General features: G+C 41.3%; 1 protein-coding gene across 3 annotated transcripts in view; it reads right to left on the bottom strand.

Moving 5' to 3' along the window:
* Nucleotides 1-21901, bottom strand: part of RBL2 (RB transcriptional corepressor like 2) — a 59321-nt gene that overhangs the window by 18424 nt on the left and 18996 nt on the right. For 2 of the 3 annotated variants that reach the window (XM_072117706.1, XM_072117708.1), the window contains 6 exons: nucleotides 18310-18438; nucleotides 11670-11830; nucleotides 10802-10866; nucleotides 10538-10721; nucleotides 2488-2654; nucleotides 1375-1484 (listed from right to left, as the gene is read on the bottom strand). In XM_072117706.1, coding sequence (XP_071973807.1) covers nucleotides 1375-1484; nucleotides 2488-2654; nucleotides 10538-10721; nucleotides 10802-10866; nucleotides 11670-11830; nucleotides 18310-18438 — 816 coding nt within the window. The remainder of the gene's footprint in view (nucleotides 1-1374; nucleotides 1485-2487; nucleotides 2655-10537; nucleotides 10722-10801; nucleotides 10867-11669; nucleotides 11831-18309; nucleotides 18439-21901) is intronic. The other variant, XM_072117707.1, reaches the window with a different exon arrangement.

Raw genomic sequence — 21901 nt, 5'->3', positions numbered from 1 at the left:
CACCCTTACTCTGAACCTCCTTACTACCCTACTTACACCCAGTAATGCATTATAATATAGGCTATTTGGGCGGTAGTCTGAGACCCCAGCCTTATAGTGGGCCCATGGCCAACCAAACCACCCGTCCAATTTTATACTGAGAAGAACTTTCACCCATGTAATCCTTGTGCATCTGTTCCTGCTCTTAATTCACATGTACACAAGAGCCATTGCAGAACCTTAGAAGGTCCTCCAAAGGTCCTGAAACCGCAGATTGAAAGCAGGCACACATTCTCCATTCCCCAAGAAGCTTGATCCTAGTGCCATATGTTGGAAGTGAATTTGTAGGGGATATAATATTCATACACCCCATTCAAACTGCCCATTGCAATCTTAATACACCCTCGCCCACACCCTTCTCTAACAAGTTTGTGCTCAAGGAGCAGCAGAACCCGCTTCATATGGTCAATTGCATGCAGCGGAAAGGACAGTGGGGGTAAAGGTAGAGCGGGGTGTAGGTAGAGCGTATGAAACATTGAGGCCTTAGGCAGCATATGTTTTGCACAGAACGGTCCATGCTAAACTATCCTCTACCATTTTTAAAGATTCTACATTAAATAAATGTGAGCTAATCCACACTATAATTTATTGGGTAGGGGTTACTAAACTAAGTGAATGCTTTGTTTCTCATAATTATTATAACCCATAACGACTATCTCATTGTTATTATTATGTACTGGGGGGGGGGGGGTTTATGTGCTGGGACTACCTATGCACTGGGGGGGGGGCATGTGCTGGGACTACCTATGCACTGGGGGGGGGGGGGGGGCATGTGCTGGGACTACCTATGCACTGGGGGGGGCTTGTGTGTGGGGCCTTGCCCGGGACATCAATATTATCCATCCTCCAGAAGTCAATTTAGTTGTTTACAATGATAATAGAGTCAAACCATCAACTCTCTGCACCATTACGGTGCTTCTGCTGCTGTGAAAGGAGCTGTGATGATATGATGTCATCCTGCCTGGCAGCTACCGAGCTTCACACAACAGCAGGCTGCAGGGGTAAGGTGACGGTGAATAATTGAATTTATAATGTTTTTCTATTGAAGGGTAACAAAGAAAGAAGGTATAATACGAGGGGAAACAGAAGGTGGGGCCACAATTATAGGGGGAGTTGCAGGGAAGGGCACAATATGAGGGTCCTTTAATATGAGAAACTGCTGGTAGGCACAATTATCAGGGGGAGCAAAATAAAGGCGGAGCTGCTGTGAGGGACACAATATGAGGGGGCTGGCTTAAGGCAAAAAGAAATTCCCTTTTTGTTCACATATACAATAGTGTTCTTTAAAGTAGTAAACGTTACAGAATTCATATATAATTCATATATAAGCCATACCTTTACAGTGCTGACTTTCCCCACCTTCTGATATTTTGTGTTCATAAAACACGTCTAGCATTTCCTTCAGGCACTTAAAAATGGTCTGTGTGGGGTTTCTGGAACAGGCACTACAAAACACATGTAACACATGATATGACAATTTCCACTGATGTTTTTGTAGTGGTTAGATTTTGTCCCATTAACCCATTCAGGAATAAGCCTACTTTGGCCTCAAGGATGAAGCCCAATTTTTCAAATCTGCACTGTTTCCCTATGAGAGGTTGTAACTTTGATTTTTGGGAGGTTTTTAGTGTGACACATCAGGGGGGATTCATAAACGATAAGAGGTACATTATCATCAACATTTTATTAACTCTTTCTTGGTGGAGAAAGAAATGAAAATCATCCATGTTACTGAATAAAAACTACGGTAATCTGAAGAAAATCTTGTTTACTTTAGCAACACCATCTTTTCAGAGGCATAACATTTGTTAAGAGTTTATCTTTTGAGAGAAGGGGCACGTAACATTTTTTGAGCACTTTTTACACCATTTTTGCGAAAGTATTGATAAGCCTGTGAATCTACAACAATGAGGGCCCAGTAGCCCTTCAGTCTCCTTAGCATAATTTTAAAAGTTTACTTTAGAAAGAAGGAAACCATGGATAACACATATAGGAAGGCTACCAGTCGTGGTGCCTAGATCTATGAGTAAGTGTCTCTAGTTTATCATGCTTCATTTTGATGGTAAATTTCCTTTAACGTGCCACTAGACTGTTCTACTCAGAAATGCATTTATTTTAAATAAAAGAATCTGAGAACTGATCATACATATTGAAATCGTAGGGATGGAATTTGGCAGCCTATTAAATATTCACTTGAATAGGACCAATACAAGATTTGCCTGGGCTAGGCAGCATACAGAGAATGAAGCTGTGCCTCCAACTCTATTCTCTGTTATTCAGGCACTAATGGCTGCTGGAGTGTTGGACCCCTACTAATAATATATTAGTGACCATTCCATTTTAGTATAAAATCCCTTTAATGGATCCAGAATCTACAAGTTTTACGTGATTTGAAAACAAAAAGCCTTCACAATAATACTACGCATACATATTACTTTATTCACTTACCTTAGCATCTGCTGTAGTTTTTCACTGGGGGCTGCTTTAAAACCAGATAGAATTGAAAACAGGCGACTGACACTGTAAGTAGCACTTGATACAGGTGTATGGTATGACGAGCTCTCCTTAATGTATTTTGGACTGGTAAGAGGAGTGGAAATCCGTAATGACTTCATCTGTAGGGATGAAAAACATAAAGACTATAGCAGTATTCCAACATAGCAGTATACCACAAAATTTGAGGTATTGATAGTCTGTTTTGGACCTTAATATCCAATAACTATTTGTCATTTTGAAATGAAACCTAGATGGACTATTTGGGACACTAAGCCATCCCACCTCGGAAGGAGCAGGAGCAGAGCGGCAGGACGTGACGGCATGACGTAGCCGTCAGACGGACGAGCCGTGCAATCCCCACGCCTAACCCCGGGAAAATATGGGAAAATGGAGAATATGGGAGAATAAAGGGAAAATATGGACAATGTATAAGAAGATCCTACAGCTACAACTGATTTTTCGTTTATTTGATCCCATTAGCTTGTGTATTCGGACATTTTTGGACACTGCAGCTGTGGACTTAAGCTTGAGGGCAGGCGTGTATGCCCAAACACAGTTTAATAATCCTAAACCCTTTTTTATTTTTTTTTTTTGCCCGCAAAACACGTTACTCGATTAGTGGCCTGGTATTATACGTCTGTGTGCTTACGAAAGTGATGGGGCCCAAAACAGGCACTAGGAAATCCCTGGGGACATCCCCCCAAAAAGGGAAACCTCAAAGTAAAATTGAGAAACTATGGAAATCCCCCCCAGGAAAGACCAGAGGGGTGGGACGAGGTCCCAGTCAGGAGAGTCAACAGGAAAATAAATCAAAGGGTTCAAGCTATTCCCCCTTACATTTAGAAGAGGACGAGGAACAAGGGGGGAGGGTCAGAGATGAAAACGACGATGTGCTAAATGAGATTCTATCGTCAGTAAAGCTGTGTCAGAAGGGTGCCAGAATACAATTGAGGACCTGTCTAAGCAAATAGGGGCAGTTAGAAATGATATATCACTTTTGAGGGAGGACGTCCACAAGGTAAAAGAATTGCAAAGAGTCTCTGAGGAGAAAATTAGAAAAGTGAAGAAAGATTTTTCTTCTATGAAAAAAACTCAGGACAAAATGAGGTCGGAAAATAAAGAGTTAAAAGACAAAATAGCAGATCTAGAGGACCGCTCGAGGCGCAATAATTTAAGATTTATAGGGATCCTGGAAAAGGCGGAAGGTGATGACATGATCAAATTTATTCATGACTGGATTATCGATAAAGTGGGACAAGACAACTTATCCTCCACATTTGTAGTAGAAAGGGCCCACAGACTATCAGGAAAAAGGGTTCCGCCTGGGGCATTCCCCCAATCGGTTCTATGTAAGATATTGCTATCTAGGGATAGAGATCTAATTTTGAAAAGATTGCGAGATCACCCAGACTCCACAGTTAATGGGACAAAAGTGTCAGTTTACCCCGATTTCTCCAAGGAGACATTGCTCAAACGAAAATCGTTTGATGAGGTTAAAAAACGAATGAGGGATGCCAATATTATATATGCGTTGATGTTCCCGGTGAAACTAAGGGTCATTTATCAGGGGCATACACATTTTTTCGGGGACCCCGAGTCAGCAGCAGAGTGGCTGGATGCCAAAGGCATTTAAGACAAATAGGAATGTGCCAGAGGAAAGGGGGTATAGGCGTTGGGGATTATAGGCAGCTCCTTAGTTGAGGGCTCCAGAGAGGCTGGAGCATTCTGGGGGTAGGGAAGTGACGGGGGGGGGGGGGTTGGTGATAGGCGGTGTTAGTGGTGGGGCCATGTTTTTTTTTTTTTTTCTTGATATATGGGGATCACGTGATATCATGGAATATCAGAGGATTAAATGACAGTAAAAAAAAGGTGTATTATCTTTGATTTAATCAAAAGACAGTTGCCAGCAATTGTGGTTCTTCTGTAAACACATTTGACCAGAGATACCATGATTTGTATTAAAAAAAATGGTGTATTCAAGAGTTCCATTCAGTGTATTCGAACTACGCCAGAGGGGTGTCGGTTCTCATCCACAATGCCATTGATTTTAAAGTGATTGAAAGTGTAATAGATAACGAGGGGCAATTTGTCTTTCTCCACAGAGTGTTAATGGGTATTAAGTGTTCTATAGGATTTGTATATATACCTCCCCCCTTTAAACTAGAGGTCTTAAAAAGATATTTGCTATTCCTGGACAAGTATGAGAACTGTCCGGCCTTAATTATGGGGGATTTCAACTCAGTTATGGACCCCAGTACGGACAAATGGAGCCCCAAGGGGGAGACAGGTCATTTAGGCCACTTCACTCAATTATCCCGATTGTGTGGGGAAATGGGGATGCTGGATGTCTGGAGGGAACTGGGAAATGGGACTCCTATGTTCTCTTGTTTTAGCGGAACGCATAAGACAAGGTCTCGCATTGATCTTCCACTAGCAAATGGTCAGTTTTTTCATTATATTGCAAGGATGAAATATGGGAATAGGGCAGTGTCAGACCACTCCCCAATAATTCTTCAATTATGTCTAGGACAAAGAAGAGAAAGAATTGTCCACTGGAAACTGAACCCCCATTGGTTATCTTTGCTAGGGGATTTGGAAGAAATAAGAGAGGAGCTTGAATTTTTTATTAAAACCAATGTGGGCTCAGTTCCGATTGCCATAGTCTGGGAGTCCCTGAAATTACATCTCAAGGATTTCCTGCGCAGGAAAATCTCAGGTTTAAAAAGAAAATTTTATGAGAAAGAGGAGGCACTCAGACAAGAATTAAATAAATTAGAAGGAGAGGTTATCAAACACAAAACACAAGAAGCATCCCTGAACCTGGAAAAATGTCAGAGAGAATACAATTCCTACATAAAGGATAAAGCGAATAGTAAACTATTCTTTTTGGGTCAGAGAGCACACCTAGAAGGGGGGAGACCAGGTAGTGGGCTGGCCAGGAGAATTAAAAATCAACAAGAAACCCAGTTATTGACAGTGATAAAAAAAAACAACACAGGGGAACTGGTTCACTTTGAGGAGGACATTATGGCAGAATTTCGGGCCTTTTACACAGATATATACTCTTCAGATCTAAAGGCCACTGGAGTTGAGATCCAGGAATTCTTGGATCCACTAGACTTTCCCACCCTTGAGAGAGAAGATAGGAATACATTGGATGCCCCAATAACCATTCTCAAAATACAGGAGACCCTAGGATCTTGCAGGGGGAACTCATCTCCAGGCCTCGACGGGCTCCCCTTCGAGATATATAAGAGATTTGGGAATATCCTGTTTCCCGTTTTGCTTAAGGTATGGGAAGCCAGTCTTCAAGATGAGAAACTACCCAGATCTTTTTATGAGGCTTGTATAACCTTGATATGCAAGAAAAACAAAAACCCTACCGAGGTGGAGTCCTATCGGCCCATCTCATTACTAAATACCGATGGGAAGATATTAGCAAAACTACTGGCCAACCGCTTAAAAAAAGTCATAGGAAGGGTCATCAATGAAGACCAAAGTGGCTTCATCCCGGGCCGCAGCACTAAAGACAACATCAGGCGACTATACTCAGCTATACAGATGGGCCGGGGGGGAGCCCGCTCCATCCTGTCATTAGACGCCACCAAAGGCTTTGACAGGGTGGAGTGGATCCCCCTCTGGAAAATAATGAAAAAATTTGGCATCGGAGACAGATACATAGAATTTGTTAAACTATTCTATGCAGAGCCAATAGCCAGAGTAAAGATAAATGGGGCAATCTTGGAGGGGTTTAAATTCAGTAGGAGTCACCCTTGTTATTCGCCATTTTTGTGGAACCATTAGCGATAAAAATTAGGGGGACAACAGAGATACAGGGATGTGGATGCGGAGGAGTAGATGACAAAATACTCCTCTACGCTGATGATATTTTATTACATTTGAGAAACTCAGAAAAATCAGTCAGTCACACAATGGAGATTTTAGATGAATTCGGGTTTGTTTCAGGCCTGAAAATTAACTGGAATACTCTATATAAATTGGACAAATTAAATCTCAGACAATTAGGAGAATTATGTATTATTAGAATCTGCCACTCTCAAGAGCGGACAGGATAGCTTTAGCTAAGATGGTTCTTTTACCGCAAATACTATATGTTTTGACGAATAGCCCTTGTTGGATCAAGGACAAATGGTTTAAACTTCTACGAAAGATATTTAATGACTTAATTTGGGGGAGATCGAGGGTTCGATTAAAACAGGAGTTTTTATGTGAGAATAAGGATAGGGGTGGGGTTTCTCTCCCATCCCCAATTCACTATTTTGTTTCATCACAATATAGAAGAAATTTATAGAAGAAAATAGACAGTCAAGAATTTTTAGGCAGTTACTAGACAGAACTGAATACACTGGGGATAATATATTTTCACTTTTGGAATCAGGTTTATTAAAGAAAAAGGCCAATAATTTGCCAATTATGGAATTGCTTCATAACACTTGGAAATGGTTCAGGGTTTCTTTTGGAATTCAGGGTCCAACAGTATTTTCACCAATATGGCACAATGAGCATGTAGTAGAATTAAAGAAAATAGTGGATTCACAATTTTGGGAAAAAAGAGGGGTAAGATACATATGCGATTTATTTTATGAGGGTCTATTAATACCTTTCAAAAATTTGTTACAAAGTTATCATCTAAAAGAACATGATTATTTCAGATGTATACAAGTGAAACATGCAGTAAGAGCAGAAATGAATAAGGAATATCTAAAAGTTGGGTCCTGCCCCCTAATGACCTCGATTTTCACGCTGGACAAAGCACCTAAAAACCTGTCCAGAATATATAAAGGGGTAATGGAAGAAATAGAAAAGACATTAACGCACCCCAGTCAAAAGAAATAGGCCAAGGTGTGTGGATCACTTGGGGATGAACAATGGGTTTCCATTTACAGAAATGTAAAATATGTCTCTAAGAACTGGAACCACAGAGTGATCCAACTAAACATCTTGTACAGATTATATTACTCCCCAGATATGTTACATAAAGCCAAAATTAGGGAAGACTCGAGGTGCGCTAGGTGTCAAGAGGAGGGAGCCGACATCTCTCATATTTTATGGAACTGTATTAAGGCCAGACAACTTTGGATCGAGGTCTATGAGTATATATCCACTAGATTGAAGATTAATTTGGTGTTCGATGTCTCGGTGGCTATCCTGGGTCTTGTTCCCTCTCTGGGGATTTCATGGGGAAAAACCCAATTAATTCACAAATTATTGTTCAATGGGAGGCTAGTTCTTGTTAAGCATTGGAAGGGGAAAAAAAGCTTGAATATCACAGACTGGCTTGACTCAGTTGAAAGAATGAAGCACTATGAAACAACCCCAATGGGATATAGCGATACTACAAGAGGAAATCTAAACAATAGAATAGAACCCAACTGTTGTTGGTCAGAATGGGTCACAAGGTAGATACATCTAAGCAAGTGGTGCGATGGTCCCCTATTGGAGCCGGAGGCATAGTTTGAGATATCTATGTGGGAGGTTTTTGGGGGGTTTTTTTGTTTTTTTTTCCCCCACCGCTGCCAGGGTAGGGAGGGGGGAATGGGGGAGGGGAGGATAAAGAAAAGAAAGGGAAGAGAAAAGAGAAGAGGGAAGAGGAAGGGGAGGAGAAAGGAAAAAGAGAGAAAAAGAAAAAAGGGAGGGAGAGGAGAAGGGAAAAAAGAAAAAAAAAGAAAAAAAAAGAAAAAAAAGTCTCTTGAAGATTGGTTATATGATGTTTTCGGTGTTGTTCTCTTCTTCTTCCCGTGTATGGTTTCAATATATGTATTTTAAACTTTGTATACTATATGTAGTTTGGTAATAAAAAGAAGGAAAAAAAAAAAAAGAACAAGCCATGCCACCTCAACATGGCATCACTGCACACATACTGTATGTTCAGCCAAATTGGGGCCATCATTTATACAAGAGCGTATACAAGAGCTCTATTAACACTTGCAGAACACTAATAAAGTCAATACTTGTAGTCATGGAGGAAGTCATAAGGTAAGAGGGCACTACAAATGAATGGCTGGCACTATAATTATAAGTAGGAAATATATAAATATAAGGGTCAAACTATAGATGCACTATGAATTCAGAGTTTGGATTTATAAATGCATAGCAAGACAGAGGGCTTGGTTCAAACGGGGGCATTATAATCCTACATCCCACATTGTGCCCCACCCCTTTGATTTTTAACATATGCACTCATATCATAGTATATAAGGCCGGAAGAAGACCATCGAGTCCAATCTTTAAGAATTAATTAAATGTTTATCCCCATAACCCGTGATATTTTTTCTCTCCAGAAAGGCATCCAGGCCTCTCTTGAACATTTACATAGGGTCCGCCATAACAACCTCCTGCGGCAGAGAGTTCCACAGTCTCACTGCTCTTACAGTAAAGAACCTTTGTCTATGTTGATGGTAAAATCACCTCTCCTCTAGGCTCAGAGGATGCCCCCTTGTCCTGGTCACAGGCCTAGGTATAAAAAGATCTTTGGAGAGATCCTTGTACTGTCCGTTCAGGTATTTGTACATTGTAATGAAGTCTCCCCTCAGTTGTCTTTTTTCTAAACTGAATAATCCCAAATTTTATAATCTGTTATTGTATTCTAATCCCCCCATTCCCCTAATATTCCTGGTTGCTCTCCTCTGCATCCGTTACAGTTCCATGTTCTTTTTATACACTGGTGCCCAAAACTGTACACAATATTCCATGTGTGGTCTGACCAGGGATTTGTATACGGGCAAAACTATGTCTATATCATGAGAATCTATTCCTCTCTTGATACATCCCATAATATTATCTGCTTTAGCAGCAGCCGCCTGGCTCTGGTCACTAAAATTAAGTTTACCATCCACCAATACCCTCAAGTCCTTTTCAGCTCCAGTGTTACGAAGTAATTGACATTTTAGAACATAATTATACTTTTTGTTTCCATGGCCCAAGTGCATAACTTTACATTTATCTACATTAAACCTCATCAACCATTCCTCTGCCCACTCATTCCCACAGCGTCCCCCAGATCCAGTCTTGAACTTACCTCCTCTTAGAAACCAATCAGATTAGTCTGACAGGACCGATCTCTCATAAACCCATGCTGACGCTGGGTTATAAGGTTGTGCACAGTGAGATACTCCAGGATAGCATCTCTAACAAACCTCTCAAATATTTTCCCCACGACAGAAGTCTCCCAGGCCTGTATTTTCCAGGATCGCTTTTTGATTCTTTTTTTGTAAATTGGTACCACAATTGCTATGCGCCAGTCCTGTGGAACCTAACCAGTCCTCAGTAAATCTTCAAATATTAAAAATAACGGTCTGTCTATCACCGTACATAGTTCATGCAGAACCCGGGGTGTATGCCCTCTGGCCCCGGTAATTTATCTATCTTAGTGGTTGTGAGGCGACGCCGTACCTCTTCCTGGGTTAAACTGTTGACATCCCAAAGAGAATTTACATTATTCCTCATTGTGTCTTCCACCAGGGGATTTTCCTGGGTAGAGACAGTCGAGAAGGCGACATTCAGTAGATTGGCCCTTTTCTCATCTCATTCCACCATGACCATGTTATTCCTAAGAGGGCCCACACTCTCCGTTTTTAGTTTCTTATCATTTATATACTTGAAAAATAATTTGGGATTATTTTTGCTCTCCCTCGCAATATTTCTCTCAGTCTCTATTTTTCCGGCCTTTATCTGCTTTTTACAGGATTTATTTTTCTCTCTATAATCCTGTAATGCCTCATAGCTACCTTCACATTTTAGCACATTAAACGCCTTATCTTTCTCGTATATTGCTTTCCTTACAAGACTAGTTAGCCACATTGGCTAGGAAAAGCTCCCTAAGGTTGGATGCCTGAGAAAGACTCATAACAATGGCATCCATCACTTTGTCCATTGCACTATTCCACACAGTTAAAATAAAAGAAACATTTCCAACAGTTCTTTGACCAATGTAGGAGAAGGCTACACATTATTCCTACAGTCCATTATCTCCTATATTTACCCTGTCAAAGTGCTGCTGTAAATGGTATGACACTCGAGCTCTCTCTGAGGACTCTCCTCCGTGCTCAGAATTCAGACAGCGGGAAACACTTACGATCTCCTCCTCTGCATCCTCCAGAAAGACTCTCTCATCCAGATGACCAGCTGAGAGAACAAACACTTCATAGGTCTTATTGACAGCTTTCCTGCAGAAGACAACGTCTAGTAAACACTGCTGAACAGAATACACCATTGAACATAACAAAGAAGATCAGATGAAACTTACAAGCTGTCTGCAAAATTCCCTGGATCCAAAAATCCGATAAGGCTGTCAGATTTTCCTTTTAGTACCTGTGGGAAGAAAACTAACCTTTACATTATCCTTCTGTAAATGCAGCAGTTGTTACATCACAGACTGAATGGAGTTCTAGGATGAATGTTTAGTTGGCCTATACGGGCCGATCTTACATACTGTATACTGTATAGAAGTTTGTTCTCTTTAGCAGAACTTCCTTTTTATATTCACAGGCTATTCATAAAAACACACAGACTACTTTATTATTGTGCATTTGTAGCAATAAATTTCCACACACCCCCTAGAAATCCTGGGAGCTCCTTATAAGATGGTTAGGACACCCATGCCTAGCCCCAATAGGAATAACACCAGCGGGTTCATGACTTAGGCTTTTACTGTCAAGTTGTACATAATTTTCTATGGCATAGTATGCGTTTCTATTCTTCTTTTAAAAATGCCATAACCCACCCAAGCGTGTGCAGTTTGTAGGTCCCAAACAAGGGTCCATGATCCCTTGTTGGCGGCCGGTCTGTAATCTGTGGGTAAGCAACGGTAACTAACCATTGACAACAGATAAATACTCCCTTAAACACAAACTTAGCAGGAATTGGACTTTCTCAGTAATTTGCGGTCCGGGCAGTCAGCTCATGCTTTGGGGCCATGGAATCCACAGCAATAAGCATAAGCTTATGTTCGTGTGCATGAGGCCTTAAACTGATTTCTAGAGCACACATCAATGACCAGCTACATGCGGTCAGCTTGATCCAGCACCTAATGTTACACAAATTATATTTTCCTAGAGAAAAGGCCCAATATATTACGAATTCTAAGCACAACAGACCAGGTTATCTGAGCATACCTTTTTATCAAAGAGCTTATGTATATATGGCTTCCAAAAATGTTCTTTAATGCCTTTGACTTCCAGCAGTAACCCTTGGTGGAGACAGCAGAGCGTTTCAATGATGCAGGGAGGCTCAGAAGGAGGTTTGAAGTCTTTACTGCAGAAATCTTCAGGAAGGCCTGAAGGAAATAGAGGTAGATACTAATTCTGAATGGATGGTAGGAGCAATTTTATTACTGAGAAGGAACCACAAGTGCATTTACTGAACACACAGATAAGAGGATTTCTTTGGTTCTTCAATGGATTTCTTATAAAAAGGAACAGTTATTAGACTGCACAAATTTAGGCCCCATGCACAAAAACATTAGGTGGGGAGAATTCTTAAAGTAGTATTCTGGTAATATGAACGTCTGCTACTAAAATCCATAATACTATGAATAAAATACATAAAAACTCAGTGGCATTAAATCACAAAACAGTGTTAGGCTGGGTTCACATCACGTTTGGTGTCATACGTTGTAAAGACGCATTATGAGGATTCCGACGTGTCCTTACAACGTATGGCGCAGAAGTATCCCTCTGTACAGGCATACACTGTACAGAATCCCAGAATGCGAGTGGAGGAATGTACATCGTCAGCAGCTGGCGATTGGATGCTGCCAATGAATGAGAAGTTCCTGCAGTGACATCACCAGGTTATCCCTCCTGCTAAGTGATGTATGCGCTGAGTGGGGCTGTGGGAAGAGATGCAAAACGCTGCATCCGCTCCCCATAGCGATCTAATGCCTCTGCTGACGCATACGTGGCTCAGGCGGAGGCTGCAGGATGAAAAGACGAAGCATGCTATGTCTTTCCATTCTACTTTTTTTGGCATACATTAGGTACAGTGGTCAGATGGAGGCAACAACTATGATTTGTCAATGGATATGCTAAGCATAAACTTTGGCGCTTCCCCAACGTATACGCTTAGCATATATCAAAAACGTGATGTAAACCCAGCCTTAAAAAGATTGCTTTTATGATTCACAAAATTTTATGGGCAGAGTTATCTCCAAGATGGCCGCCACAGGCTACTACAAGTCCCATGATCCTGCAGTTCTCAGTAACAGCTCCTCCCTCTCATGCAGTGTTCCTAGAGATGATCTAACAGACTGTCTTGCTCTGTTACCATAGTAATGATGTGTGTAACTGCCATCACTGCACATTACCCCAGTGAGATACTGTCTCACCACCTCATACTGGATGCACTGCAAGCAACTGACTACTGCCAAACATAGTGATGATCACATGACCTGCACAGGCAGATGCAGGACATGTTATGTATCTTCTCTCCTGTGTCTCCACTACAGGGACAAAGTCACAGGATTGATTAAAAGGCCAGGAGCATTTTAATTCTTCATTATAGTCTATGTTCACAACATTTTTCTGCTAATGGGAGCAAAATGTTAAAATAACAACTAATTACCGTATATACTCGAGTGTAAGCAGAGTTTTTCAACACAAAAACTCGGCTTATACTCAAGTCAAGAAAAAAAAAGTGTACCCACCTTCCGATGACCCCCCACCCCCCAATTCCCCGGCAGGTTCTCTTCTATCCAGTAATGCTCCGGCATCTGCTCTGTGTCCCTGCTTGGTCCATCACAGGCATCATGACGTCAGCTGCACGCTGACATTCTAGTGTGTGTGTCGGGGGTGTCGGAAGGCGAGTACACATTTTGTTTTTTCCTACAGGCTTTATACTGGGGGAAGTGGCTGCAGGCTATATACTGGGTGGGCAGGGTTGCAGGCTATATACTGGGTGGGGGGGCTGCAGGCTATAATCTTGGGGGGGGAGTAGAGGTTGCAGCCTATATACTGCGGTAAGGTTGGGGCTGCAGGCTATATACTGGGGGGGGGGGTTGTTTACTGGGGGCAAAGGGCTGGTTGTTTACTGGGGGCAAAGGGCTGGTTGTTTACTGGGGGCAAAGGGCTGGCAATATACTGGGGGGTAAAGGGCTGGTTGTATACTGGGGTCAAAGGGCTGGTTGTTTACTGGGGGCAAAGGGCTGGTTGTATACTGGGGGCTGGCTGTCTATATATTGGGAGCAAGGGGCTTCCGGCTATATACTGGGGGCATGAGTTGGCATGCTATATATTAGGCCAGGGGTGGCGAACCTATGGCACGGGTGCCAGAGGTGGCATTCGGAGCCTTCTCTGTGGGCACCCATGGGATGCAGGGTTGACATTCAGTGTGAAAAGGGGTGCATGGCGATGTTGTCTTTATGAGAAAACAAATAGGTGGTTCAGTCTGTATAAGAAAGGAGGGGTCTGGGGTGCAGGCCGACATGAGATATCCTAAATATAGCAGAGCCCTGCATTCAACTCCTGTAGTCCTTTGAAGACTCAGCTACTCAATTTGTATTTGCTGCCTAGGGCACCAAAATAAGTACAGGCAGTCCCCAGATTACATACAAGATAGGGGACGGAGGTTTGTTCTTAAGTTGAATTTGTATGTAAGTCGAAACTGTATATTTTTTAATTGTAGATCCAGACAAAAAAAATTTGGCCCCATTGACAATTGGAGTTTAAACATTTTTTGCTGTAATGGAACCAAGGATTATCAATAAAGCTTCATTACAGAAACTTTACAGCTGATTATTGCAATCTGGGACTATAGTAAAGCATTCAGAAAACTTCACCAGAGGTCAGAGGGGTCTGTCTGTAACTATGGGTTGTCTGTAAGTCGGGTGTCCTTAAGTAGGGGACTGCCTGTACAGCTTATTGTTCATGGTTGGTACACGTCACTCCTAAGTAAATAGTTGGTGTCTTAGTAGGATACCATTTGATAATAGTCAAAGAATGAACTAGGTACTAAAATAGACATGCAGTTTTTTTTTTATCATTGTATATTGGTGTACAGCAATCCACAGAAAATGTGACGGTTCATTCAAACCGGACCTTCTTCAGACACAGATTGCTGGAGGGAAAAATGGGCCAGTGATAGAAAACAGAGGAGACATTGTCATATTGGTTTAAAGTTACGAGTGGATTTTGCAACAACAGTCAGTATTGGAGCCATTTTCTTTTATAGAGTTTCAATATTTGCAGATTATACTAAACTCTGTAAATTAGTTGATACAGAGGCGGATAGTATAACATTACAGAGGGATTTGTGGAAACTGGAGGCCTGGGCTGACAAGTGACAGATGAGGATTAATGCAGATAAATGTAAGGTTATGCACTTGGGTCGAGGAAATTAAAATTATAATTATGTGTAAAATGATAAATTTCTGAATAAAACGGATGAAGAAAAAGACTTGGGGGTATTAGTGGATGGTAAACTCAATTTTAGGGATCAGAGCCAGGCCTCGTTTGCTTAAGCAAATAAAATTATGGGATGTATCAATAGGAATATATTCTCACAATAAGGACATAGTTTTGCACTTACACAAATCACTACACAGGCCACACATGGAATATTGTGTACAGTTTTGGGCACTAGGGTATAAAGAGGACATAGTAGAACTGGAAAGGGTTCAGAGGAGAGCAACCAAGATTATTAGGGGAATGGGGGGGGGAACTACAATACAATGATAGATTACAAAACTTGGGGTTATTCAGCTTAGAAAAAAAAGGGGAGACCTCATTGCAATGTACAAATACCTGAACGGACAGTACAAGGATCTCTCCAAAGATCTTTCAATACCGAGGCATGTGACCAGGGAATAGGACATCCTCTACTACCATCACCATAGACTGTGTGATTACAGTGAGACTATTGCACGCTCTGCCACAAGATTTTGTAATGGCCGATAATTCAAACATGTTTAACATAGGTCCGGATGCCTTTCTGGAGAGCAATTATTTCCCATTGTATGTGAATAAAACTTTTATGTAGTACAGGCGGTCACCTACTTAAGAATACTCGACTTACAGACGACCCCTAGTTACAAACGGACCTCTGGATATTGTCAAATTACTGTACTTCATCCTTAGACTACAATGAACAGTTCTAACAGTTATCAAAAGTGTTTGCAATGAAGCTTTATTGTTAATCCTGGTTCTTATGACAATCCAACATTTTTAAAATCCAATTGTCACAGAGACCAAAAAAATTCTGGCTGGGATTACAATGATAAAATATACAGTTCCGACTTACATACAAATTCAACTTAAGAACAAACCTACAGAACCTATCTTGCATGTAACCCTGGGACTGCCTGTAGTTTCTGTTGATACAGGGGTTTATTCTGACCGCCACATTAGGGGTTGGGAAAAAAAACTCCTTTGGGCTAATTTGCATCAGCCTTGCAGGGTTTTTACCTTCTTCTGGCTCAACTTAATATAATGTATATGTCTGACTTGTTGAGCTGATGTCTTTTTCTAACCTTTTTTACTATGATACTATAGTGGAAAACCAAGAAATATTCTGACTAATAGCAACACAGTCCAACTTCCCAAAATGCTGTAGACCAACTGAACTCTGGTTTCCATAGACTATAAGGACAATATTAGGAAAGGAGAAAGGGGTCCACCCAGAACGTTGAAAAAAAAAAAAAAAAGTGAGTGGCCTAACAAACATTTTTCCATGATATTTAAACATGGGGCTAGGGCATCAAATGAAATATTAATTCTGAGCAAGAAATGCCATGTTACCTATTGAATTGGGAAGAAAAAGCCAGAATAAAGAACTGTACATGAGGAATAAATAGTGATAATGCATCAATATTGTATATATATGGTACAGAGTAGAAACAAGGGTGCCTATGCCCCTTCTGTAACACTGACATGTTAGGCAATGTTCTTTCTTACATCAGTTCCTTTACAACATATTTCTTCTGACAGCTTTATCCAGTTCTTTGAGATTCAGGATTTATCATTTCCTTGCAGATCTTTACCTTTTCCTCCGGGCTTCCTCTTGTACAGGTCGGTTATCCCATATTCTAGTCAGCAAGTTCATAACTTTGTCCTTTCATATATAGCCTATGTAGTCATATTATCCGCCTGCTCTGTTCACAATGATTGTCTATCAGTGCATAACCCAAAAGCAGAATTCAGCAGAATACAAAAGATAAAAGAGAAGCTTTAAAGGAAATCTACCACCAGGATGAAGGATTGTAAACCAAGCACAGTGACATACTGGTGTGTGCCCCCCTCTTGCAGGATATGCTCTTCTTGGTGCATTCCTTTTTAAGAAAAAGAGGTTCTAACAATTATGCAGCTGAGACTTTGGGGCTCCAAGCTCCATTGACATCTGCAGAGTCTGGAGCCCCTGAGGCTCATTTGCATAATTTGTGAAACCTTTTTATTGTAAAAACAAGGTCCTGAGAAGTTAAAAGAAAAGCAGAACCTGCCAGAGGGGGCACTCACCAGTATGTCAGTGTGCTTGGTTTACAATTCTTTATCCTGGTGGTAGATTTCCTTAACTGATCATTTTGACTGCAAAAAGTTTTGGTAGAGTTTTTTTCCAGTCCAAACAAAAGCCACAATATAAATGCTTGAAAACATCATACTCCATAGGAAAAGAAAGAGTGCTGACTCAATGGAAACTTGTGAGGGTAATTGTTTGCATATGCCTATGGGATCTCAAACCAAGTCAGTATAAGAAGTTAAAATCCTAGCTGAGAAACCCATTCAGAGCAGTAATGGTCAGGAAGATCTAAGATGGGGGTAGTCAGATAAGCTTTATTTTTTTAGTGTGCAATATTGAGGAAAACCTCCTCATAATTAACCTGCTCACGTTTAACTCATTCTGTACTATGTGAATATACAGCTATAAAAGTTTCTGGTGCACAAGAGAGTTGTACAAAGGGTCTGGGGGTGGGTTAAAACTCAGATTCTAGCTATTTAATAGTGGCATCAATTTTTTTATGATTTTTCCCAGTTGAAAAACAAATCACTTAATGCTTTTAGAGCAGAGCAGAAGCAAGATGGCAGTCTCCATAACCATGTGCTAAAAATAGAATACATTTTGATAATAAAAACACATTAGAAAACAGTAATAGATTTCTGATTTTATGAAAACTGGCTTTCCTTTAAAAGGGTTGTCCGACTTTGATAAAAACTAGGCTGGGGACGCTCCTGGTCTTATGCACTACCATCCCTTGGTGCCAAGCCTGTTTGTTTACAGGGGCATCCGCTCTGACCACCTGGCTCCCCCACCTGTCCCAGCGCTGTATCAGGCTTTGGGACAGGTGGGACTGGCAGGCAGCCGGAAACAGTCTGACCGGAGGTGCCGTTCCCCCTGTAAACAAACAGGTGCACAGAACCGAGGTACAGCGGTGGGGCAGACCAAGAGCACTGGGAGGAGGAAAGTACAGTTTTATTTCTCTTTTTTTTTTTTTTAACAGCCCTTCTAAAAGTTGGATAACCCCTTTAATCCCTAACCAACGCACGCCGCAAGAAAACGTTGCAAACACGTTTTTAACCATTTTCACTGCATTTGGATTTTTTTCCCGCTTCCCAGTAAATGGCATGGAATATTAAATACTGTCACTATGAAGTGCAGTTTGTTACGCAGAAAACAAGCCATCACAGAACTCTTTACGTGTAAAAATAAAAAAGTTATAGATTTTTGAAGGTGGGGAGTACAAAATGGAAATGAAAAAACAAAAAAAAAGGGCCAGGTCGTTAAAGGGTTAACTGGCTCATTTTTTTTTTTTTTTTGAAGACCTCTTACCTTGGAAGTTAGGGTTGAGGAGTTCTCGACGGTTAGGACACAGCAAGGCATTCCCATAAACAAGATCCAGGGCACAGAGGAGAAGATGATATGAATTTACCAAATCATCACTAATCATTGGAAAATTTCCTGCAGACAAAGAAGAAAATACCACATAATAATCAAACACTGAGTACTAGACCAAACAAACATTACCAGGGTTAGTACAAGATCTTAATAGGGTCACCCATATTGTACTTGCACTGTCAAAGTTTGTCTCTGGCTACCATCCCAGGTCTTCATCCGGTGGATGAAGGTGGCCATCTGTCATTACTGTATGCATGCCCCCTTTATCTACCCACTCCGTGCCCAGGACATCCACACACGCCTCCAACCATTTACCTTATATACTCGAGTATAAGCCTAGTTTTTCAGCACAAAAAAATGTGTTGAAAAACCCAAACTCGGCTTATACTCGAGTCAAAAAATAAATAAATCAAAACTCCCCTTTCCGGCGGCCCCCCTAGATCTTCTGTGCGATCCATCCGGCAGAGGCGGCAGGTCTGTGCGACATCACATGATCTGAAATCAACCGCAGGCAGGATATATACACTGGGGCAGGGGCTGGCAGGCTATATACAGGCAGTCCCCGGGTTACATACAAGATAGGGTCTGGAAGTTTGTTCTTAAGTTGAATTTGTATGTAAGTCGAAACTGTATATTTTATAATGGAAGTTTTAGACAATTTTTTTTCTTTTGCCCCAGTGACAATTGGAGTTTCAAAATTTTTTGTGTAATTGGACCAAGAATTATCAATAAAGCTTCATTACAGACATCTTACAGCTGATCATTGCAGTCTGGGACTATAGTAAAGCATCCAGAGAGCTTCACCAGAGGTCACATGGGGCAGAGGGGTCCGTCTGTAACTATGGGTTGTCTGTAAGTCGGGTGTCCTTAAGTAGGGGACCACCTGTACAGTGTGACCAATGCATTTCTCACCCTCGGCTTATACTCAAGTCAATAAGCTTCCCCAGTTTTTTTGTGGTAAAATTGGGGGCCTCGGCTTATACTCAAGTATATACGGTATATGGGAGTGGTTATCACATAAGGAAAGTGGAAACCTCCCTCTCTGCAGCCTTTAATTGTGTATCAAAACACAGTTCAGATGCCGTGTGTGCATGCAACCTTAGGGTGAAGACAAACATGGCGTTTTTAGGCCGTTTTTGGGCCGTTTTTAGTTTGTAAAAAACGCATGCGTTAAAAAACGCATGCGTTTTTTGAAAACGCATGCGTTTTTGACAGGTTTGACCAATTATCTTAATACAAACTGATCAAAAATGCATGCGTTTTTTACGATCTGAAAAAACTAAAAACGGCCCAAAAACGGCCTAAAAACGCCACGTTTGTCTTCACCCTTAGCCATGGATCGGTAACAAGCACCAGGTGTTAAACATGTAAACAAATCAAAAACACGTGGGGTCCTTAGCGATTTCATACATTTCATACAACGCATATGTAAACGGGAAAAGGACCCCCATTGTGATTAAATTGCATTTCAAAAAGCAATTAAACTGGAATATGTGAATGCATCCTAAGAGGCCTTTAAGACTCATACAAACAAGATTTCAGGTGAGAAGGGGGATAGGAAGAGTAAACTTAGATAGGACCCCCCTCCCTCTCATCCTTGTCTTACTGATGATTGCCCAAGATGACATCCATGGGGGCATGCCAAAGCCTGATCGCATATATGTTTCTATTGAAATCCACGCGAATGGTAACTAGTAACTTATATTAAACAATAAATGCACCGGATGCTAGTTATCATTCGCATGTGTTTCCATAGAAACTCATACGCAAAAGGCCCGCGGCATGCCCTCTTGCTTTCATTGCTCTTCTAAACGGAATCAGAGCGGTATGTGTGACCGCACCAATATGGGGCCTGGAATAGGCAGTCTGTAAAATACCTAACCAAGCATTCAATGACACCTGTCATCACTAACTAAAGCAAATTTAATGAACCCTCTAAATTAGTTTATCTTATACCTTTCCATACACCTACACGTTATGCCTCTTTGTACTGAAATACTTTTGTAAATTGGCATTCCACCTTGCCTGTCAAATATGCAAATGAGCACTTGGCTGTCCCATCAACGGAACATCGACGGACATTTGTCAAACCGAATTGAACATTGATGGATGGGAGATGGAACTGGTGGGTGTTATCAACCAAGTCAATGAGTGAAAATTTAAATAAAGGGCACAAAACGGTCAGGGAATTATTATGGCAACGGGAAGATGGGGTTTGAAGAAGGGGCACCAGGAAATTAACAGTGGGTTAGTGAGTAGTGTTTATTATACAAGCGGTTCCTTAGTTACATGCAAGATAGGCTTTGCGGATATATTTTATAATTGTAACTGTAATAACATTTTTTGTCCCTGTGACAATTGGATTTCAAAATTTTGTGCTGTCATGGGTACATGGATTGCTAAGAAAGATTTGTTAGTTGCAGCATGGTACTAAAGTAAAGCATACAGGGAGTTTCACCAGAAGTCACAGTGAGCAAAGAGGTCCGTCTGTGACTAGGGGTCATCTGTAACTCGGGTATCCTTAAAAGGTATTCCCAAAGACAAGATTCCTAAATATACTCAGGATAACAAAATAACACATTCTCTAATTTACTGTTATTAACAAAAATACAGCATTTCACAGATATAACCTCACTCTCTGAGTCCTAGTGTAAACAATTACGGTTGCCCCGGGATCCGACTGTTAATCTTCTCACTTTAGGGTCAGGCAGAACAGATTCTTCTCATGAATAGATTCTCCTGTCTCACACTGCAGTCTCACACTATCACATTTCCTGCTGGCAAACAACAGCATAAGGCTACATTCACACTGACATTGCCCGCCGTACCGTAGCACGGCGGGCACACGCCAGTGCCGGGGAGAGGAGGAGGGGGAGAGCGCCGCTCAACCCAACCCCACTCCGTAGTCTAACATAGAGCCCGGTGCCATATTCCATTGAAAGATAGGACATGTCCTATCTTTCTACGGAGCCGTGAGGCCATTGTGATGTATGGGGGACGTATATATCGGCCGTATAAATGTCCCCCATAAGTTCGGAGAGTAAATCTTTATATCAGGGGAAGGAGGCACAGCAGAGATGACGGTGTGTGATATAGCTGAGTTAACAGTGTTATTGTGTGTAGTGTGCATCTCATGGATCTCATCATCTCTGATCTGTCTCATCTCTTTTTTTCTATGTGTCAGTTACGCGTGAATGTTCAGAAGCTAAATTAAAGTGTAGATAAACCTGGACCCGATAATGTGATCAGGTTGTCAGCACACAGGGATCATGATGTGCTTCCTGCCCATTTTACACTGACCACCACAGCTAAAACAATAAAACAGAGTAAGATTGTAAAGTAAGTGGTTAAAATGTTTATTGTGTAGACATCACTAGGGAGTTAAAATTTTAGAACTTTCTTTCATGGGAAAACACCACCCTGTACCCGTTTTTGATGACAGTTGCCCTTTAACATGTTGGACCTTGTGGTCCAAAGATAATAAAATGGTTGTCTGGATTTAGCCTATGGTCCTTGTGTTTGATAT

The sequence above is a fragment of the Engystomops pustulosus genome, chromosome 7 (genome assembly GCF_040894005.1).
Source record: "Engystomops pustulosus chromosome 7, aEngPut4.maternal, whole genome shotgun sequence".
Lineage (NCBI taxonomy): Eukaryota > Metazoa > Chordata > Amphibia > Anura > Leptodactylidae > Engystomops > Engystomops pustulosus.
Note: the sequence above shows the minus strand (reverse complement) of the source record. Positions and strands in the feature narration are given on the sequence as shown.